The sequence below is a fragment of the Aphis gossypii genome, chromosome 1, assembly GCF_020184175.1.
Source record: "Aphis gossypii isolate Hap1 chromosome 1, ASM2018417v2, whole genome shotgun sequence".
Lineage (NCBI taxonomy): Eukaryota > Metazoa > Arthropoda > Insecta > Hemiptera > Aphididae > Aphis > Aphis gossypii.
Window position 1 is genome coordinate 79978141 of NC_065530.1, and position 19944 is coordinate 79998084.

The following is a 19944-nucleotide window of genomic DNA, read 5'->3' on the forward strand; positions in this document are numbered from 1 at the left end:
GTATTTAACTGTATAGGTAGGTATTATGATTATTGGACTGTATTAGATGCATGCGTGAAAAATTATCATTAATGTGATAAAACCACGTTATAATGTAGTGTTTGTATTAAATAAAACTTGCATTGGGATTTATTAACTTAACTAAAATATCAAATAGTTTCTATTAATATAATATATAATGTTAATTACACTTTTCATACTTAAATAATCTTAATTAACCTACCTATTCATAAACGAATACTCTAAGTCTACAGAAAAATTATATTATGTTTATTTCCAATAACTATTATTTTTTATTATTAATAGCTTCACAATTCAAATTATTAGCTTACAAAAATAATAATTATACTACCTACGTCATATGAGTCAAATACATTGTTTTTTTCTATATTGAATTAATGTGTTTGAAAAATAGAATGATTTTATTGCTATTGCCATTAGCTCCATAATGCCTGGAATTTCAAGGCTTCTTGGTTTCCTATGATTTCGATAATAAGAAATAAAAAAAACCGAATTATAAAACAAATTTTGTATTATAATAAAAAGGAAAATAAATATTAGTTCTATTATTTTAAAAAGTAGTTTTCAACGGTTGCCATTTAAAAGTAAGTAAGGTATATTATAGCATGTATGTTGCATTGTTTTGAGTAATGTCATTACTTGTCACAACTGAGTAGGATTTGTCATGTGTTTATGTATTAAAAATGTGTTGGTTGGCTATTCAGCCAAGTATTGAGATGTCAGGCTGCTGTTGGAAGTGGTGACGGTATAGGTATAAGTTTTTGGAGACGGGAGTAATTACCGTTCATTGTTTTCAGTTTACAATTGAGAATATTATTATTATTATTATTCTTTGTGAGTATAGTTTTGATTAGATATTTGGTTTTTAATTATGATAATGGGTAATGCATTTTGTTCCAATTTTGAAGTATTGATATCTGGCTTAATAAGTTTATCTTATTTAAGTCCAAAAATCATCATGCACGACTGTACTTTAGGAAATGCTAAATTTGCTAAATATTGTTCAAATTTGTTGAATTTCTGTTCTTTGGAAAAATGGCGAAATTCGTTCAAAGAAACTTCAAGTCATTAAACTGTTTAAAAAAAGGCATTGATAAATATAACATTCGATAAATTTGGTAGGTATGCTAATTTGAACATTTCCCGAGAGTAACAATTATGCGTGAGCACTGGACGACGAAAACTGAACATACATTTTTTATTCTTGAGCAGAATATTTATTGGAGTATTTGATTAATAATAATAAAAATTTCGTCAAGCAGCTTATGAGTTAAAACGTATGAGTATTTATTGGTTAGTTAAGCGGAGTTGAGTATTACGGTATCCTCGTGAATACCCCACAAACTATTAGCCAACAAAATACTTATCTCATAAACTACCCGTTCAAAATTCGATTTGTGTCAAAATAGTACGAAAAATATTCTGCTTCAGAAAATTAAATTAAAAATGTATATTGTCATTCAAAAAAGTAAAAACTTAAATCATTTTGATGTTAAAAAATATTAAAAATATAATATATTTAAAAAAAAAAAACATTATATTATTTTATTTTGACTTAGATCTATCTAAGAAAAATACTTTTGAAAATGTTGATATATTTTGAAACAATCAGTGTTTTTTGATAAAAGAATCACTCTGTATATAATATATTATTGAAGTTAATTATAATTTAATTTTTAGTGTACCACAATGTATACATATAATTATATTTTATGTAACAACATTATCTTATAAACTTAAAAACAATTACTGTAATACAAAGTTTAAACAATATCTAAAATATACAAATATTTAAAGTTCATTATAAATGTATACGCAATACGCATGTATATGATAGCACTTGTTCAAGTTTTAGTAAAGTAATTCTTACTTTTATTGTTCGTCGTATTTTTACAAAGGTAGGTATAATGCAAAATAAAAATTGTACTTAGTTACCAATGAGAAAAATTAAAAATAAATGACGTTCTTTAGTAGATACTTAATAATTTTGGATTTTGTGTGGAACGATAAATGTTTTTATTTAACAATGTTGTTTCTTTTTTTTTTATGTGCTTTTGTTTGTGTAGTGTTATAGTTGAAAAAATGGTTTGATTATGCATTTTGAGTGTGATTTTGGATAGCATAATATACTAAATTTGATCTAGTTTTTACATTAAATATGAAAAAAATTCCTAGTATTTTTCTAAATAATCAGGAAAACAAATAAAAAATTTAGAAAAAACAAGAATTTTTATACAAAATCAATTTGAAAAATAAAGATTTTATATCTTTTAGTGTAACTTTAAAATAAATAACTTTAGATACTTTAAATTTCTACAGAATTTTCATGTAATTTACTAAGCATAGAATAATTTTCAAAATATTTTATCTCTTTTCAAATTATTTAAACATTTGAAATTTTTCATTTCAGTTTTTTTTTTTTACAAATTTTGATAAAAAAAAAGTTATCTCTTATTAAAAATGTTTGATTATTAAATATATTAAAATTTAATTAGAGGTTCTTCGTGAGTTTTTTTTTTATTTACATACTTGAAAATATACAAAAATAATGAGCACCTAGATCCTAGATCATAGATTATAATTTGATATTTTTTTCAAACATTGTAACAACTTACTAATAAGATATGAAGATATAAATGTCACTTAATTACAATTAAAACATAGAAGACGTTCTTCTTTTTCAACTAAAGTCTAAAATAATTTAATTTTCTAATATAATACCTACATAAGTTTGATTATATAATTATATAATCATGATTGACCTTTTCTAAGTATTATAATAGCATTACATTGTATGCAAAAATATAAACTTAATTATAAAATGTATAGCCTTACGTCATTTTTAATTTATTATAATAAAAATATATATATTTTTTTTTTTTACTATGAAAAAGTTCTTTTATTCTTACCGATTAATTTTTATACACAATAAGAATAATTGTAAGATTGTCAGATTATGCATTGAGTGCAGTTATACCGTGTTAGAACCTATGTAAATAACTATTTTATTTTTAAAAATTATATTTTTTAATTTTTAAACTAAACTTATTCTACGTTATTTCAATACACGGTAAATGTAAAAGGCCTAATTTATGCTATCCCGGTTATACTGTTAGGCTTGTTCAATACATCGAGATACTTGTTTACTATAGAGAAGTGAAATCAGTCAAACGGTATGGAAAACAGCGCATATCTACTTATAGTTTCTATATAGACAATATTACAAACGCAAAAACAGAAAATTACAAACTTACTATAGGATGTCATTTTTCAAAACTTGATTTAATTAATCATCACTTGCAGCACCAATGTAAAGAGCATTACTACTTTTTAATTTATATCAACTAAAGGTCGTGTATATTTTAGTTGTAATAAATAAAACGCAAGACTTTCTAATTAATAACCCATCTAATAATTTATTTACCTATTGTTTTTTTTACGATTGCATACAAATTATTAATAATTTTTCACATTTAAAATAATATTTTATACTTAATGTATTCACTTCGTTGGCTTGGAACATGATAATTACTTGTTTACTTAAATAAAATATCAAATGTCCAAATAATTTTTATAATAAAAGTATATATACGACAGCACAATGTATTAAAGTTGCTTTAAAAATAGAATTTTCTGTCTTAATACATAATGTAGATATTCTCGAAGAATTTAATATGTATTAAATAATTCTATATAATTAGTATAGTAAACTATAATATTTATATGAATATATGTAGTAGCAAGCTTTGAAAATATCATTATTAGTACTATTATTTTTATTATTATTTTTGTTATTATTATTATTTTTAAATTTCTTTAATAATTTTCATAAAATTTCGATTTATCTCCTTAAATAATAAATTTAAATGAGCACAAATAATTTATTCTTAAAAGTATTAAAAGTTTTAATAATGCATTAATGGACCACAAATGTTCAGGCAACCCTTCTTCATTTCACTTCATTTGTTTAAGTAAATAAAATAATATTATGTATTGATTGTTAAATATTCAATATTATAAGAAATTGATTCCGATTACAAAAATAAAAGTATATGTTGTCATCATAAAAGTTAAAACTTTAACATATATTATAATAAATATAGTGTTTAATAGGTAAAACGATCTAATTTGTCTGTAAATAATGTAAGGTTGTAAAAAAATATATCAAACTATAAAAGACGTTTTCATTTAAAAATCATAAAAATAAGCTAAGACAAAAGAGCGTTTCCTATCAAACGGATCACTTCATATGTAATAGATTTTATTGTACATATATTAGTGTCGGAAATATGAAATATAACAATTTAACAAACCCTTGAACCTTCAAGTTATATTATAAAACGCCTAGACCCGTAATTAGGTAAAATTGTTTATGAAACGTTCAGTAAAACATATAATTTTATAAAACTCCGTATATTTTATAATTCAAAATCGAATGATGACTGTCCGACGTCAATACGGACGACTCGCTCACAGTCATTGTGTGTATTGCCATTGATTATAAATACTTAGTATTCATAATAATCAATGGTATTATATAATATGTATACTATTTATGCTGTTCCCTTATTGCTTTGTACATTTTTAATTAGTATAAGTGCAATAATTTTCGACTGTAAACCCTATGCACATAACAACGGTCAACGAAGACGACGACATTAATTACTATTATGACGTACATTATAATATTATGTATAGATGCATTCTAGTAAGGGGCCAAACGATCATTTTCGACATACCGTGCCAGGCCGTTATTACTTGCAATAATGTAACACAGGTGTAACCAAATTGCCCACACTGAAGGTGGTATTACCTAAAGTATTATAATACTACATTATAACCAGAACTGGTCGTATTAAAAGTTTTACACGTACGGTAAGTGTACACTTTCGCGTGGTCGGAGCAAATGTACGATGATGCGGTTTTTTTTTTTGTTTTGTTTTGTTTCTCTCACAACAATGTGGAAAGGAAATAAATAACAGACAGCTATCTATCGTAAACGTAATGCTTTCCACTAAAATCTTATTATTATTCAACGGCTACAGAGTTCGGAGACTTCTCGTTATCGTCATCCTAGGAAGAACCATTACTTTTTCTCTTGTCATTGAGTATAAATGGTAGAATCACATTAAACACTACGTATTTTTTACTTTAAAACAAGAATAATATATAAACCTGCATAAAATATAAAAAAATGAAAACGGATGAGATTTTCCAGAAAGCATAAGCTGCATCACTGATGTAATGGTATTATTCGTTATACCGATTATTCTCCAGCAAATTCTAAATTCCCAAAAAGTCAAGAAAATATCATACCACACCAATTTCTCGAAAAAATAAAACGTGATCAATAATTTGACCAAAATGGATCAGAATATTTTAACAAGTGTTTTTTCTATTGTATTATTTTATAATCATTATACTATATTGATTTATAAATTAATGTTGTCACCCACCAACTATGATTAATATTGTAGACATTTACTTAAACGTAGTATATTAGTGCAGTATGTGTGTGTGTAAAGTTTGGAAACTCTAAATTTGTATTGGGATCATAATATTATATGATAATATACAACGATTAAAGATAACAATAACCGTTAAGTCTTGGTAGTATGTATTCAATTAATCTTTAATGGTTGCATATGTGTGATCTTCATAACAAATTGAGAGTTTCAAAACTTATTAGAGAATACGCGTTACGCACTAATACTAATTCACATATATTATAATATTATAAATGTATCATTATTATACATAATACATAATATATTACCTTAATAAGTAACTATGTTCCATAAACTTAAATTCAACTAACAACTAAATAATACTGAACATTTAAAATTTACAAAATATAGTATAAATCATTTAAACTTATTACGATTAAAACTCGACAAGCAATATTTATATGAATGAGAAATTATTGGGCTGTGAGATTTGAGTTATATGTAATTGAATATAGAAAAAATTCATATTTGTAATAGATAGGTATTTTTTTTACTATTTAAAATGCAACAAAAGAAAAAAAAACTATTCAAAATTAACTCTGATCATATTACCTATTATAAAACCTATACCTAATAAATTGTTACTTAAATATATGTATATTTATCGCTCATAATTTAATAAAAGAATAAAGAAATCACTCAATATACAACATTATCAACAATTAATAATTAATATTATACTATTTGGGCTATGTAGTATTGTAGTATATCATAACACTAATGTAATTTTAAACGGTTGATAGAAATTTTGGGGACTTTAAGTAAGTACCTAGCTTTATTCAATATAGATATTTGAATAGTTATAAGATATAATAAGATGTAATCATAAAAAATGGCTTTAAAGTTTTAAATAAAATTATTAGAATTTTAATATAAATTAAAATTTAAATAGAATTTTCATTATAAATTCCTAGTATTATTTTATATTTTACCAGGTGGCCAATAAACACAAACCATTTTCATAATTATATTTAACAACCAAATGATTTATATTAAAATTATTAAAGTTAATTATTAAAATAAATTATCATTTTAAAAAACTATTTTATTTACAAGAGCTTTGTAATAAAAAAATTAAATAATAAAGTATTTAGGTTGTTTAAAAATTAATTAATTTAAACATTAATCGACTTAAATATTATATTAAATTATGTTTTTCATTATAATTTTTAATATTATTGTTTTTGTTTTTGAACGAAAGCGTTATTGACCGATTATATTTAATTATGTTTTTTATGTACCTTACTATTTAAATAACCTCAGAACCTTAGATACTTTATTCTAGTGCATAAACGCGCATTGTATTTAACTTTTAAAATATGATACTCGTATATATTTTATATAATAGTGGAACTTCATTATGTGACAATAATATTTGCGTATTTTTATTATATTAACTATGTTTTTTATTGATACAAAAATTAAATTTATTTATTTATTAGTATGTAATTAAACTTTGATACTTTGCCTAGTATTTTATGAAAATAAATAATAATAATAATTATACATAAAAAAAAGATTTATTCATTTTAATACATCCGGTATAATTTTAAATACCAAATTATTAAAGTTAACACCAAATTATGTCAATTATTTTAATATACATATATGTTAGATGTATTTCACCTTCACGTGGTGAAATCATTTATTTCACAAGCTGAATATCCAGATAGTGAATTTTAACGAAAATACATTATATGGACGTCCATTTCACGAAATAGTTAATATATCTATAATATATGCTAATTATTATAAAAATATAATATTTTTTTTTAATGTTATTTAGTAATTAATTATATTATAACATGATTAACTTTCATTGTCTATATTGTTTTATGACAAAAATATAAAAATAGTGAACAAGTTATATTATATTTTAGAAATAACAGTGTTACCTATTGAGCATGATATAAGACTTACATACCTACCTACTTGATTCACAAGGATTTTTCTTTAGCAAAATAAAACAAAAATCCATATCCTCCTGAATTTTTTGAGCTGAAAATTTAATGTTTTTATCAATTTGAACAATTGTGACAAACTGAGATGTCGATTTTTTCAAGTATTCATTTCTGAACCATCTTTTAAATAAACCATATCTTGTTCCAAATTAATGCAATAATTTAAGTTTTTGTTCCACGATTACATAAATTATGTTTGGTGGATCTTTAGGTCCTTTATCAACTTTTGGTATTCGTGTTATAATTAATTACTTAATTTCAAAATCATTAATTGTTCTTTTTTCTGTTCCTGTTAAAAATAAATTTAAATTAAGATCTAAAAGTACATTAGTACTGTATTTATCTACCACTTGATAATTTTTTCTACAATTATAGTTTGACGTTCACGTTGCATTTGTATTTTTTTTTTTTTTTTTATTTAAATCGTATAATTGGCAATAATTTTATTTTTTTTAGCAATCTCCGATTATAGAAAATTCACAGCAACTTGACAAATGCTGCAGGCAATTTAGCGTTTTTCAATTTCCTTAACTTTAGATTATGTCTCAGATCGTTTTCCGTTGTTAATTGATGACAAATTTGATATACCAATATCCAATACTTAGTAAAATTGTTGGTTCAATCTAAAAAAAAAAAACTTTATAAGAGCTACATCCAATTGTTCGATGAAATGAACAATTTTTTGAAATTGAACAAAATGTAATCCGATTTTTATTATCAGCCATACATGCTCGTATCATATGTTCTATATCATCGTGATTAGATATCTCAATACTCTCCTAACTTAAAGGTTCTCTAGAGCAGTCATGCACTATACCACAATATGGCCAAAGGTATAATGGTTTATACACTATTAAATTTTTTTAAATAAATTCACAATATACTAAAGAAAAACCTAAAATATCAAAATTGAAAGCATCTTTTAAAGAAAAAATGATATTTTATCCATACTTGTCAAAAAGTTCAGGGTAGCGCTTGATATAGTCAATGTCCAGTTTTTATATATCTGTTATTGCAGCCGAAATCCAAGACTCACCGCCGTATCGAGTCATCATAGTTATTTTGGTAACTTTTTTGTTCGATCGACCGTTCTACTGACGCCGCTTACAGTTGCCTCTACACTCACATACACAGTGCATCGTTGGCCGAGTTTATATTTTATTGTTCCCGGACTACATTTTAGCATGTATATGGAGTGGTATGACGACCACGGCGACGGGAAAATCGTGAGTGTGTATAAAGTCTGCCAAAGTTTCTAAACGTGAAATTGACTGATCACCGACAAATAACGTGTCTCGTATATAATAATAAAACTATCTGGCTAAACGAAAAGTTTTGTTATTCTATATCTGTCAATGGCCAATGCGTTTGACCTTTTATAGTCCACATAGGACTGAGTAGTAGAGTAGGCGGACGTTCTGCTCGGCTGGTATAATAATACGCACATATATATATATATATATATATATAAAGGTTCCCGTTACAAAAGCTTTCTGATTCAATGGACGTTTTTGAATTCACGAGATATACGAAAAGGCTGTCGATAAACGTGACAAGTCGGTGTCGCGATAATTGCAGTGGTGGCATTACTCTGTCGACGCGTTAAAGGGTCGGATGAGATATCGAAAAAAAGTATCTCATTGTCACACGATACAAGATACTTTTGTTTTATGTTTATATTATATATAGCTACGAGATGCGAGATTATGTATCAAGATAAAAACAAAAGATACGAGACACTGACAACAGTTTGCTCAATATATTCAATTATTACATAGTATACAGAGCAAAAACATAAAATTATTCGATTATAACATAATGCCATACAATTATAATTTGACATAAACAATTTATTAACAACTGCGCATATATTCTTACAAAAAATTATAATATATGTGTGTAAAATATTAAATAAATAAAAATATGTTAATTCAATAATCATACAAAATCGTATATTAGTATAGTGATTGTAGTTTGATAAACAGTATTACAAACTCCACAAACAAATATATTTTTATTTACGCTATTAAGAATTAAATATTAAACCAAACAAACTCCAACATAAAGTACTATTAGTAACATGTTTAACAATTACAGCCATATTAGCATCAAAAAAAGACAAAAACGTTAATGTTCATGACATTCGATACCACTCAAATCAGAACTAAATTTGAACAAACAATTATAATAGTCGAAAACAAATTAGTTCAAATAAATTGTATTCTTAATATAAATGATTGTCCCCTATTCATACACATACCAATTCAAAATCAAACTAAAAACCTAGGAGTTTATTTACACAATAGATTAACTTAAGCTCAACATACAAAAAACAATGCATTAATCGCTACATCTTCTTTACTCATTATTATTCACATCAACGAGTCTAAAGAACAAAATTATAATATACAAAACAATATTGTAACCTTCCTCTGATTAGGTTAGACTGTCAGGCAAGATCAGAGATACTCATTAAAAAAACATGATGATACAATCAGATCAAAATGTATATTGCAATTAGATGCAATTTGTATTTCACTACCTATATCTGAGATGTTGTATCACTCTATCGAAGCGTGTACAAGTACACGCTTAACATCAGACATGTATCATCTTTATAATATGGAATAATTTACTTCTGACTCTGAGTTTGTATTCATTTTATCGACGATTTTTTAACTTGTATTATATAATCATGAACTATATTTTATCTTTATATACGTATTATTCAATTATATATTTTTATTGAATTTATATGTGTCTTAGATACTATTTGAGTCAAACATTTACAGCAACAATTTAATTTACAAAAACCCTCCTTCACTATTATAGGTCTAAAAACGTGTTAAAATACATTTATGGAATACACGGCATCAGCTAAAATGTTCCATATTAGTATTTTATTATTTTTATTTTTTACCTACATAGGCTGAAGCAATAAAATGCAATAATTTATAAAAATAACTAAAAAGTATGGGTAATTTACATAATTTATACTTTAACTATACTTATTTTTATACATTATTTGTCTTCACTTCGTTAATGTTTCAAATTATACAAAATATGATTACCGTTTACCATTAACGCTGGGTCGCTCGAGCGATATTTTATCTTTCGTCTTGGTTCGGTCTATTCATGTCAAATATAAATTGCTGCTCGATTCAAAATAAGCAATGTTCATATACATGTATTGTGTTATACATTCATAAATGTTCTGTGTTTGTAGAAATAAGTTTAGAGTAGCGTGCATCTCTAAATGCCACAATAGTCATGCGTGTACAAATAAATAGTTAACTAAATTTAAAATAAATAAAATATTATAATATAATGTTAGGATTTCATTATTCTAGTGTTAATATCCTTATTATTATTTTAAATTTTGACTCAAGGATTAAATTATATTATTATACTATTTTTTATTAATTATAATTTTATATTATCAGTTGGTCGGCGCGGTGAATAGACAATTTTGTTACATTGGCGTGTAGAATTCTTTGAAACGAAATGCCGTGCTGTTATCGGCGAACAAATAAGATATTTTGTTTTTAGTACAACAGTGACAACTACTTCTCAACTATCCACGTAACATGCGCATTCGACTTACTTAAATTAAGATTAAGACGAACAAAACAAATTCTTAGATGTCAATTTGAGAAATAACGGTCCGACCGTTTTAATTACAACACGGTTAAGTTGTCACAATGAAACTATTGACCTGTTATATTATACAGATTGATTCAGTTGTTATAGATGTATTGAAAAAACGAGATCTCGACGTTGAACAGATTGCAATAAAAATAATTGACCCGATAAGAAGATAATCCCATAATTTCCCATAAGCCCATATTCTGGTTGGTTTTATCTATATGAAAATAAAATAAGATGTATAAAGTATTTTATTCAGTATTACATTATGAATGGTTATTAAATTTATTTTTAAGTGAGCTTTTGGACAAGGAAATGATAAAATGTCATGTCATAAAAAAATAAAATAAAAAAATACTAGCTACAGTGTCGCTGGTAGTGTAATGTGCGATATAACCAAGAGATTCGAGAAGTATTATTTATATACATATTATTATGACTGGTATCCTGAACATCTGGAATGAAAACATAAATAAATAAATAAAATATTTTTATCACTTGAACGATAGAGATAGGTGGCGGTAAAAAACGAAGAGTTAGTATTACAAAGAGTAAAGGCGCAAACACTCATTTCTGCACTAAAATATTTTCGTTTACAGTAACACATTCTTCAAATACTTCCCAACAACGTGTGATACATATTACACATCAACCTCGTGCATATGTATTAATAAATACTTAGGATACTAATATTAATTTACTAGGATCACAACTATTACAAACGTTTAAAATAATAGTAAGTCAAAAAATTAAAAGTAGATAATTATTTCTGCAGAATAGTAATTATTCTTAACATTCCATAAGCCAAAAAATCATATCGCACTGCGTAATACTAAAAGTTTGGCGGCACTATTTCAGTGTTGTTGAGTGGGTGCGCGAGGAGGGAATAATTTACTAATCTGACCCCGTATAATATCATATATTATTTCAAAATCGTGAAAACATAAATCATTATACTGATCTTGCGTGTGTGATGTGACGTTGCAGGTGTGGCTGTTCGGCGACTACCTGTGTTCCGTGTGGCTAGCCGTGGACGTGTGGATGTGCACGGCCAGCATCCTTAACCTGTGCGCCATATCGCTGGACCGGTACCTGGCCGTCACCCGGCCGGTGCAGTACCCGAGCCTGATGACCAGTTTCCGGGCCAAGGTGCTGGTGGTGATCGTGTGGGTGCTGAGCTTCGTCATATGCCTGCCGCCGCTGGTCGGCTGGCGCGACACCCACATACCCGCCGAAGCGTCCACGGTGCTGATCCGGAACGAGCTGTACCGGAACGGCACCGGGCGGCCGCAGCAGGACGCGCTTCCGCAATCGTGCCCGTGGATATGCGAGCTGCCCAACAACAAGTGGTACGTCGTGTACTCGGCGCTCGGCTCGTTCTACATACCGATGTTCGTCATGTTGTTCTTCTACTGGCGCATCTACAAAGCCGCCGTTCACACGACGCGGGCCATCAACCAGGGATTCCGGACGATGCGCAGCCGCCGGACGTTCGGCAACCGGTTCGACGAACAACGGCTCACGTTGCGCATACACCGCGGCCGCGGTTCGTCGCTCAAGCACGCCGCCACCCCCTCCACCGGCGCCCCCAACGGTCCGGGCGGCGGCGGGTCGCCGGACGTGAACCGGCCTCCGAACAGTCGGCGACCGTCCGTCCGCCGCAGCAACCACGAGCGGATCAAGATCAGCGTCAGCTACCCCAGCTCGGACTGCATAAGCGCCGCCGCGGCGGCAGCGGCCGTGGCCACCGTCACCACGGTTGACGCCAACGGCAACTCGCCGCCCGAGACGCTCAGCCAAAAGTCGCGGAGCTCGTTTTCGTCCACCACGTCGCCGACCAGCTCCAGTCCGCTGTACGCCGTCCACTACACGGCCAACGAGACGTACCAACACCAGCGGGCGGCCACCGTCCGGTCGACGGTCGACTCTTCGGCGTGTCAGCTGCGCGTGGCCGGGGGAAGCCGGAAGGAACACCGCCGGTGCAGCGCCGGCGACACGGCCTCGCCGCATTCGCGTCTCCTGTTGCAGACGACGTCGTCCCCGGGCGAACACGTCCAACACCACCAGCACGGCCGACCCGCTTCCTGTTCCGTGGCGTCCGTCAAGGACCAACTGTCGCCGTCGCCGTCGTACGACGAGTCCACCGGCGGCGGCGGCGGTGGCGGAAGTGCGGGTGGCGTTAGCGGCGCGAGTGACGGCGGCGGACTGGCGCGAGTCGGCTTGCTCGGACCTACGAACAGCAAGTCGTCCAAGTTCGCGTCCAAGATGGTGGGCGGCGGCAAGCGGAACATCAAGGCCCAGGTGAAGCGGTTCAGGATGGAGACCAAGGCGGCCAAGACCCTGGGGATAATCGTCGGCGGTTTCATCGTGTGCTGGCTACCCTTCTTCACCATGTACCTGGTCCGGGCTTTCTGTCCGACGTGCATACAGCCCACCTTGTTCTCCGTCATGTTCTGGCTGGGCTACTGCAACAGCGCCATCAACCCCATGATCTACGCGCTGTTCAGCAAGGACTTCCGGTTCGCGTTCAAGCGGATCATATGCCGGTGGTGCTGTTGGGCGTCCGCCAGCGACTCGACGGCCGGCATGGGCGGCGGCGGACTTACCGTCGCCGACTACGGCCGCCGCAAGGGATCGGACGGTTCGCAGCTGGGCGTCGGTGGCCACGGCGGCGGCAGCGCGTCGCCCCGGAACAGGTACATAGTGGCGGGTTCCGTGGTCGGGGCCGTCGGTTCCGACGAGTGCAGCACGCGCAGCATGCGCCTGCTCCAGTACTCCGACAGCGAACCGCTCAACGAGCCGTGTTCGGACGACAGGTGATGGCCACTGAGCGAGCGGCACTCGCGCGCCGCTGTAACGACGTTACTACGAAAATATATCCTGCGTTACGACGTGGGTATATGACGACTCCTGCTGCTCTGTGCAACCATTGTTTTTGCATTATTAATTATTATTATTATTATTATAACTATTATATACAAAATAATATAATATACACTAATGTAAGATGATTATTATTATTATTATTATATACGATAAAGTTATATGTGTTTCCGTTACCCACTCATTATTATTATTATTATTATTAATATAATACGCATTGTGTAATTACATATTATTATTATGTTTACTGACATGTTTTATCCTTATATAATATTATTATGTGTTAAACATCAATATGTTGTATTTTAGTATCGTTTATAACTTAAGACGACCGTGGTACTACAAACACGAGTTATTTTGCTTAGTGATTTACCGACCGATCGTCCAATTTATTATGATATTATAATAATATTACGAATAAACATATACGACACACAAGACATCGACTCACTCTCAGTTTATATAATATATAATAATATTATAGCACATATATATGAATAATAATTGAGTTTGTGGTATTATTTCAAAATATTTTTTTTATGCGTATGAATAGTGTGATATCAACTTCCTCGCTTCTAAAACAAAGGTTTACGATAACAGCACTTTCAAAGGCTATAACGATCATGATTTATATATGTAATGTACCTATACATATATATATTAATATCATCTTTCCATTTAAATAATAACAGATATTGAAAATCGGCATAAACGACTATAAAAATTCATATTTTCGTAGGATATTTTAATTTATCACTGAATTCGTGAAATTCAAAAACATATAAAAATAATAGCGCCATAGATTCAGACGATAATTTAAAACGAAACACGCATACATGCAGTAGACTATTGTCAGATCTTGTATAATATTCTTAAAAATTATTTGAAACCTATGACGTTAAATCACGTCTAACTACAAGTATATACCTACTTTAATACCTAACAAAATGTAATGCTTTTCTAAAATTACAAACCGAATAAGTTATTATTCTTGTAAGTGTTTTATTTAGCAACATTTGGGCATAGACCAAAACATTATTTGATTTTTTGTGAAAGAAAAAGTGTTTCATCCAAAATTTACTCAGTAAAATGGATTTGATTTGAATCAAAATCAAAAAAAAAGATTATTCAGCAATAAGCTTAGAAGAAGAAATTCTATAATGAATAATAATAATATATTAAGTATTAATATTATTGAATAAATATTAAAAACATTGTACAAAATATAATATCACATTTGAAAAATATTAAATAACCAAATCAAGCAGTCAATGATTAGGTTTGAGTTTAATTTGAATTAATATTAATGGATGTCAATATACATTTAAAAAAAATAAATAACTGTAAGTGGAACAAAAATTCGTCCAAAACAAACTAGTAATTTAATAATAATCAAATAATTTCATTATTATTAATTAATGTCTTAAATTAAGTCATTAAATGTTTTTTTTTTAAATTTATGCATAAAGTTATATTTTTAGTTTTTACTCAATATTATGTTAAATAAATTATTATATCGTCCTATATCTTAAATATCCATCCTATGTTAGGTTATCCTATGTTAAGTGAACATAAAATGTCAGGTATTTATAAATATACAAATATAATTTAAGTGCACAACAATATTAATATAAACCATATAAAATAAAAGACGATTTTTGTCAATTAATAAAACATGTACCTAAGCAAATAAAAAAAATTGGCATAGTAAACTTGTTTTAATTTGTCTCAATTAAAGACACTATCTATTTGTGATCGATGTCACATTTGCGTTTACTACGGTATGAATACTGCAAGTTATTCGGTAGAATATTAATTCTGTCCATCGGCTATCTTCGTTTTAACGACATGATAATAGGTTTGTTATTCAATATTCAAAATGCAATTTTGAATCTTTTCATATTTAATACGACTCTTGCGATCGATTTAATCCATCTACTGGAGTCATAGATGATTTTCCAGTTCCAATGCTATAAATTAAAAAAAAAATAATAATAATAATACACTAAAAGCCGCTTATTGGGAACACGAATAATTGATAGAATCACATTATTAAAACAACACGTTATCGGTTATTTGAAACAATTAGAGCCAAGGTACTATACTATAATACTACTACTGCATGAACTACATAATATTATCTTTAATAGTGTAGTTACGGATCGATGTTGAATTCTATTTGACCATTTAATTTCACTTATTTTTACTGTTTTTTTATCGTAATTCGTTAGTACAGTACCTACCACACGTTTTTTACTGTTATCGTTATAACTTTCAGTACAGCTTCGTCGTGCGAACTTAATGGTGTTTAAGGTTTAATGAGCAACACTATTCTTATGAAAACGTGATCATCAAGTTATTTGATGCAACAAAACAGACATCGATAGATAAATAATATTTTACACAACATATAAACTGATAATCCAATCGCTTATTAAAAACAATCGGTTGATTGACACATTTCATCTTCCTCCAAAAGTGTTTCTAATAAATGGCTTCTATTATATTCTATATATATATTATCAACAGCATACAATTCTTTTTATTTATTTTCAGTTCTTTTGATTTTTTTTTTATGTATCTTTTATTGGTTTTTGTGTTTTATTTATAGTCTTTCACTCATGTTTCAATTTCGACGATTTTCAGCATTTAAAAATGCTTTTGACAATATTTGTTGGCAATAGTTAATAAATATCTTATATTAATTTACGATTGACAAATACAAAATAATTATAACGCTATAAAATCAATTCCTAAGTTAATATAAATTATTATGTAAACATTATGGTTTAAAGGTGTAAACAATTTGAATTTATTACTATTGCATTCAAAATTATCATATAAAAAATAGATTTTTTATTGATTTCATGTTTAAAATTAAATTATTTTAATTACAATGTTTATTTTGCGTAGGTAAATAAATGTCGCATGCAACATGACATAGTTAATATAACCATAAACACGTTTATAATATATTAACGATGCAGTATCTGTCTAGTGTCTATATAAAACAATTAATTGCCTGTGGTGTGTTCTGTCATTTTCAATTCATTATTTTCTTAATAATGAAATCGTGGTTCCTATAATCATCATCAACTAGTAAGTTCAAATACTACAGTCTACAATCTATCGTATACTTAGTACTAAGAATTAATAAGAATTTTGCGGTGAAAACGGTAAGTGTGTAAATATTGAAAATAACGAGAAAACCATTATTTAATACATCACATTTATTATTTATTTAAAAAAAATAACACTGAAGTATCTATAAAACGTCATTTAAATGTTAAAACTATTTTTATAACACGTATATTCTAACTGACTAACTACCAGTGTTATAATCAGTGTTATTGAAAATATAAATTTGATTATAAATTTACTTGCCCCTAACTTAAGTCGATTAAATCTGATTAATTTTAAATAGTACCATATTTTTATTTAATATTCTAATAATTTGTAGGTATATACAAATAAAAAATAAAAATGTATTAATCATATTTTACAATATAGGTATGATCAATGATGTTATATTGTATACAGTAAACACGTCATATAACAGCAAAAATGATAGATTTTCAATAATAAGTATATTTACCTATTATAATATTATATAATATATAATAATACTATCAATATTTAAGAAGTTGTTGTTTTACATTCATAAAATTAAGTATTTGTAAAACATCTACAGAATTGTACATTAAATTGTTCATTTGTAAATGATATTTAACTTTTAACTAAAAAAGGTACAATTTTGATCAATAGTATGTAATTTAAATGACATCTTATTTTGAAAATCATATATATATTATATAAAAGAATACTTTCACTTTCAATACAGTCAGCTGTCAGTACACCCATTATATGACGTTGTGGAAAAAAATCGTTAATTCTCAGGCTATGTGTCTGATAGTATAAAAGTACACATCATAAACTTTAATCTAGCAACAAATTGGTTTATCTTATCAATTTCAGCATATGCGATCACGCCACTTTTTAATTCATCAGAATCCACTACAGTACTTTTAACGGGAGTGCGACGTTAGGTAAAATAAGTATGAGTAGATGTATAGATATATTCATTTATATTATAATATTATTGTATAGTAATGTAAAACGTTTTAATTAAAAACAAAAAAATGTACACACAATATTATGCACAATAAATAATTAACAATTAACTTTAAAAACAAATATATATTATTTTACCAAAATTAATATTGTAATATAAAGACGATTAATGAAAATTAATAATTTATCATAATAAACATAATTAATAATGAAACATTTATTGTAAAATAATTATTGATATATGTAGTAATATGGTAAAACATTCAATGTACAGCCAAGAAAAATAAATAAATAAACAAACAAACAAACAAAATGACACATAATATAATTAATATAACCTCTTATGTATTGTAATTGGCCAATATTACCTCATTTGTATTAATAGCAAGTTGCTTGCATTAATTTTATTTTTTTGCAATTTCTGTTCATTGAAAGTTACAAAACATAGTAAACTCTATTAATTCGATGGAGGTATACAACGTGAACTCTATGTCTGTATCATAATCTTGTTTTCAATATAGATAATGTAGTAATTAATATTTAAAAATTGTCAGCGACAATATCATCGGCATCGTAGTCACCAGGCAATAAAATTTCAACTGTAAACGGTTACTCAAACAGACTTTTTTTTTGTTATATCGCTATATTAATAGACTATCCAATTTCCAACTATAGGCTTATAAATTATAGTACAGTCAGTACAAGTGTACATTACTCCGGACATTCAATTTGTAGGTGCATAACTTAACAGTTCCAAAAAATCACGTTAAAGTTATCATCAGGCTCGTAATTTAATTATATAACTATAAAACACAATATAATATTACTAAAATTCTTAAAGTAATAAAAATAGTAACAAATTTCGTAATCATAATCTATATTCTACAGTATATTTTAATAAACAAATGCTTAATATTACAATTTACAATGTACTGAATTTACAATTATTATAATATTTTTTTTATTTAACGGTAACAAACAAAAAGTTAAACAATTTTAGGCTACCATTGTACATGTTTTTATTTAGCTTGCGTCACGATATAGCATTGAATACCGATATAAACTCAATAAATTCTGGTCTTTCAAATAATCATGCTATAGTTAGCTACTTTCATCTGGGGGCGTAGCTCAGATGGTAGAGCGCTCGCTTAGCATGCGAGAGGTACCGGGATCGATGCCCGGCGCCTCCAAGGTTAATTTTTTTTTTTATTCGCAAAATAGTATTAATTTTGAATTAAATTTTAATTAAATAACAGCTTTATACAAATATTTAATAAAAAAAACACTATTTTTTAATTTCCTATTTATATATCAGGTATTTATCTCATATTATGAATACTGGACATATATTTTATTTTTTATCTACCCCCTTCCCTTAAAGTTTTAGCTAGATTCAATTTGCTACAAAATATAACTCTTAAGTTAAATCAAAGAAAATCAATGTATTTTATCGATTTCTTATCATGTACAATAATGTACACTGTACATAAAAACAAAAACATATTTATATAAAACTAAATATAATATACCATTGCTTGACTCTGCAGAATCTAAAACAAATAAATCGATTTCTTACATAAATTCAGTATGAAACTATGAAAACAATAAAAAATGAAAACTTGAATTTATTAAATAAAAAATTATAATTATATTTTACTTTATATTTAATAGTTATTACGAAAATTAAAGAAATAAAAATACATTGTTGTATACATAGAAAATTACTAACAAAAATAAACTTTGTACAAAATATATAATTTTTATAATTGTGTATGTATTATTTAAATGTATATACACAATGTATTGTTATATTTAAAACAATCATAAAAGTTTACGATATTAATATTAAAATATAT

At 28.7% G+C, this 19944-nt stretch overlaps 1 protein-coding gene and 1 non-coding gene across 4 annotated transcripts in view; both read left to right on the forward strand.

The window, feature by feature from the left end:
- Positions 1-14538, forward strand: part of LOC114121572 (probable G-protein coupled receptor No9) — a 143713-nt gene extending 129175 nt beyond the window's left edge. For all 3 annotated transcript variants that reach the window (XM_050200994.1, XM_050200993.1, XM_050200998.1), the window contains one exon: positions 12122-14538. In XM_050200994.1, the coding sequence (XP_050056951.1) occupies positions 12122-13954 (1833 nt within the window). In that variant the 3' untranslated portion in view covers positions 13955-14538. The remainder of the gene's footprint in view (positions 1-12121) is intronic.
- A 4667-nt stretch (positions 14539-19205) lies between these two features.
- On the forward strand, positions 19206-19278 carry Trnaa-agc (transfer RNA alanine (anticodon AGC)). Its single transcript has one exon. It is a non-coding gene; the product is annotated as a tRNA-Ala (tRNA).
- Positions 19279-19944: the final 666 nt, after the last annotated feature.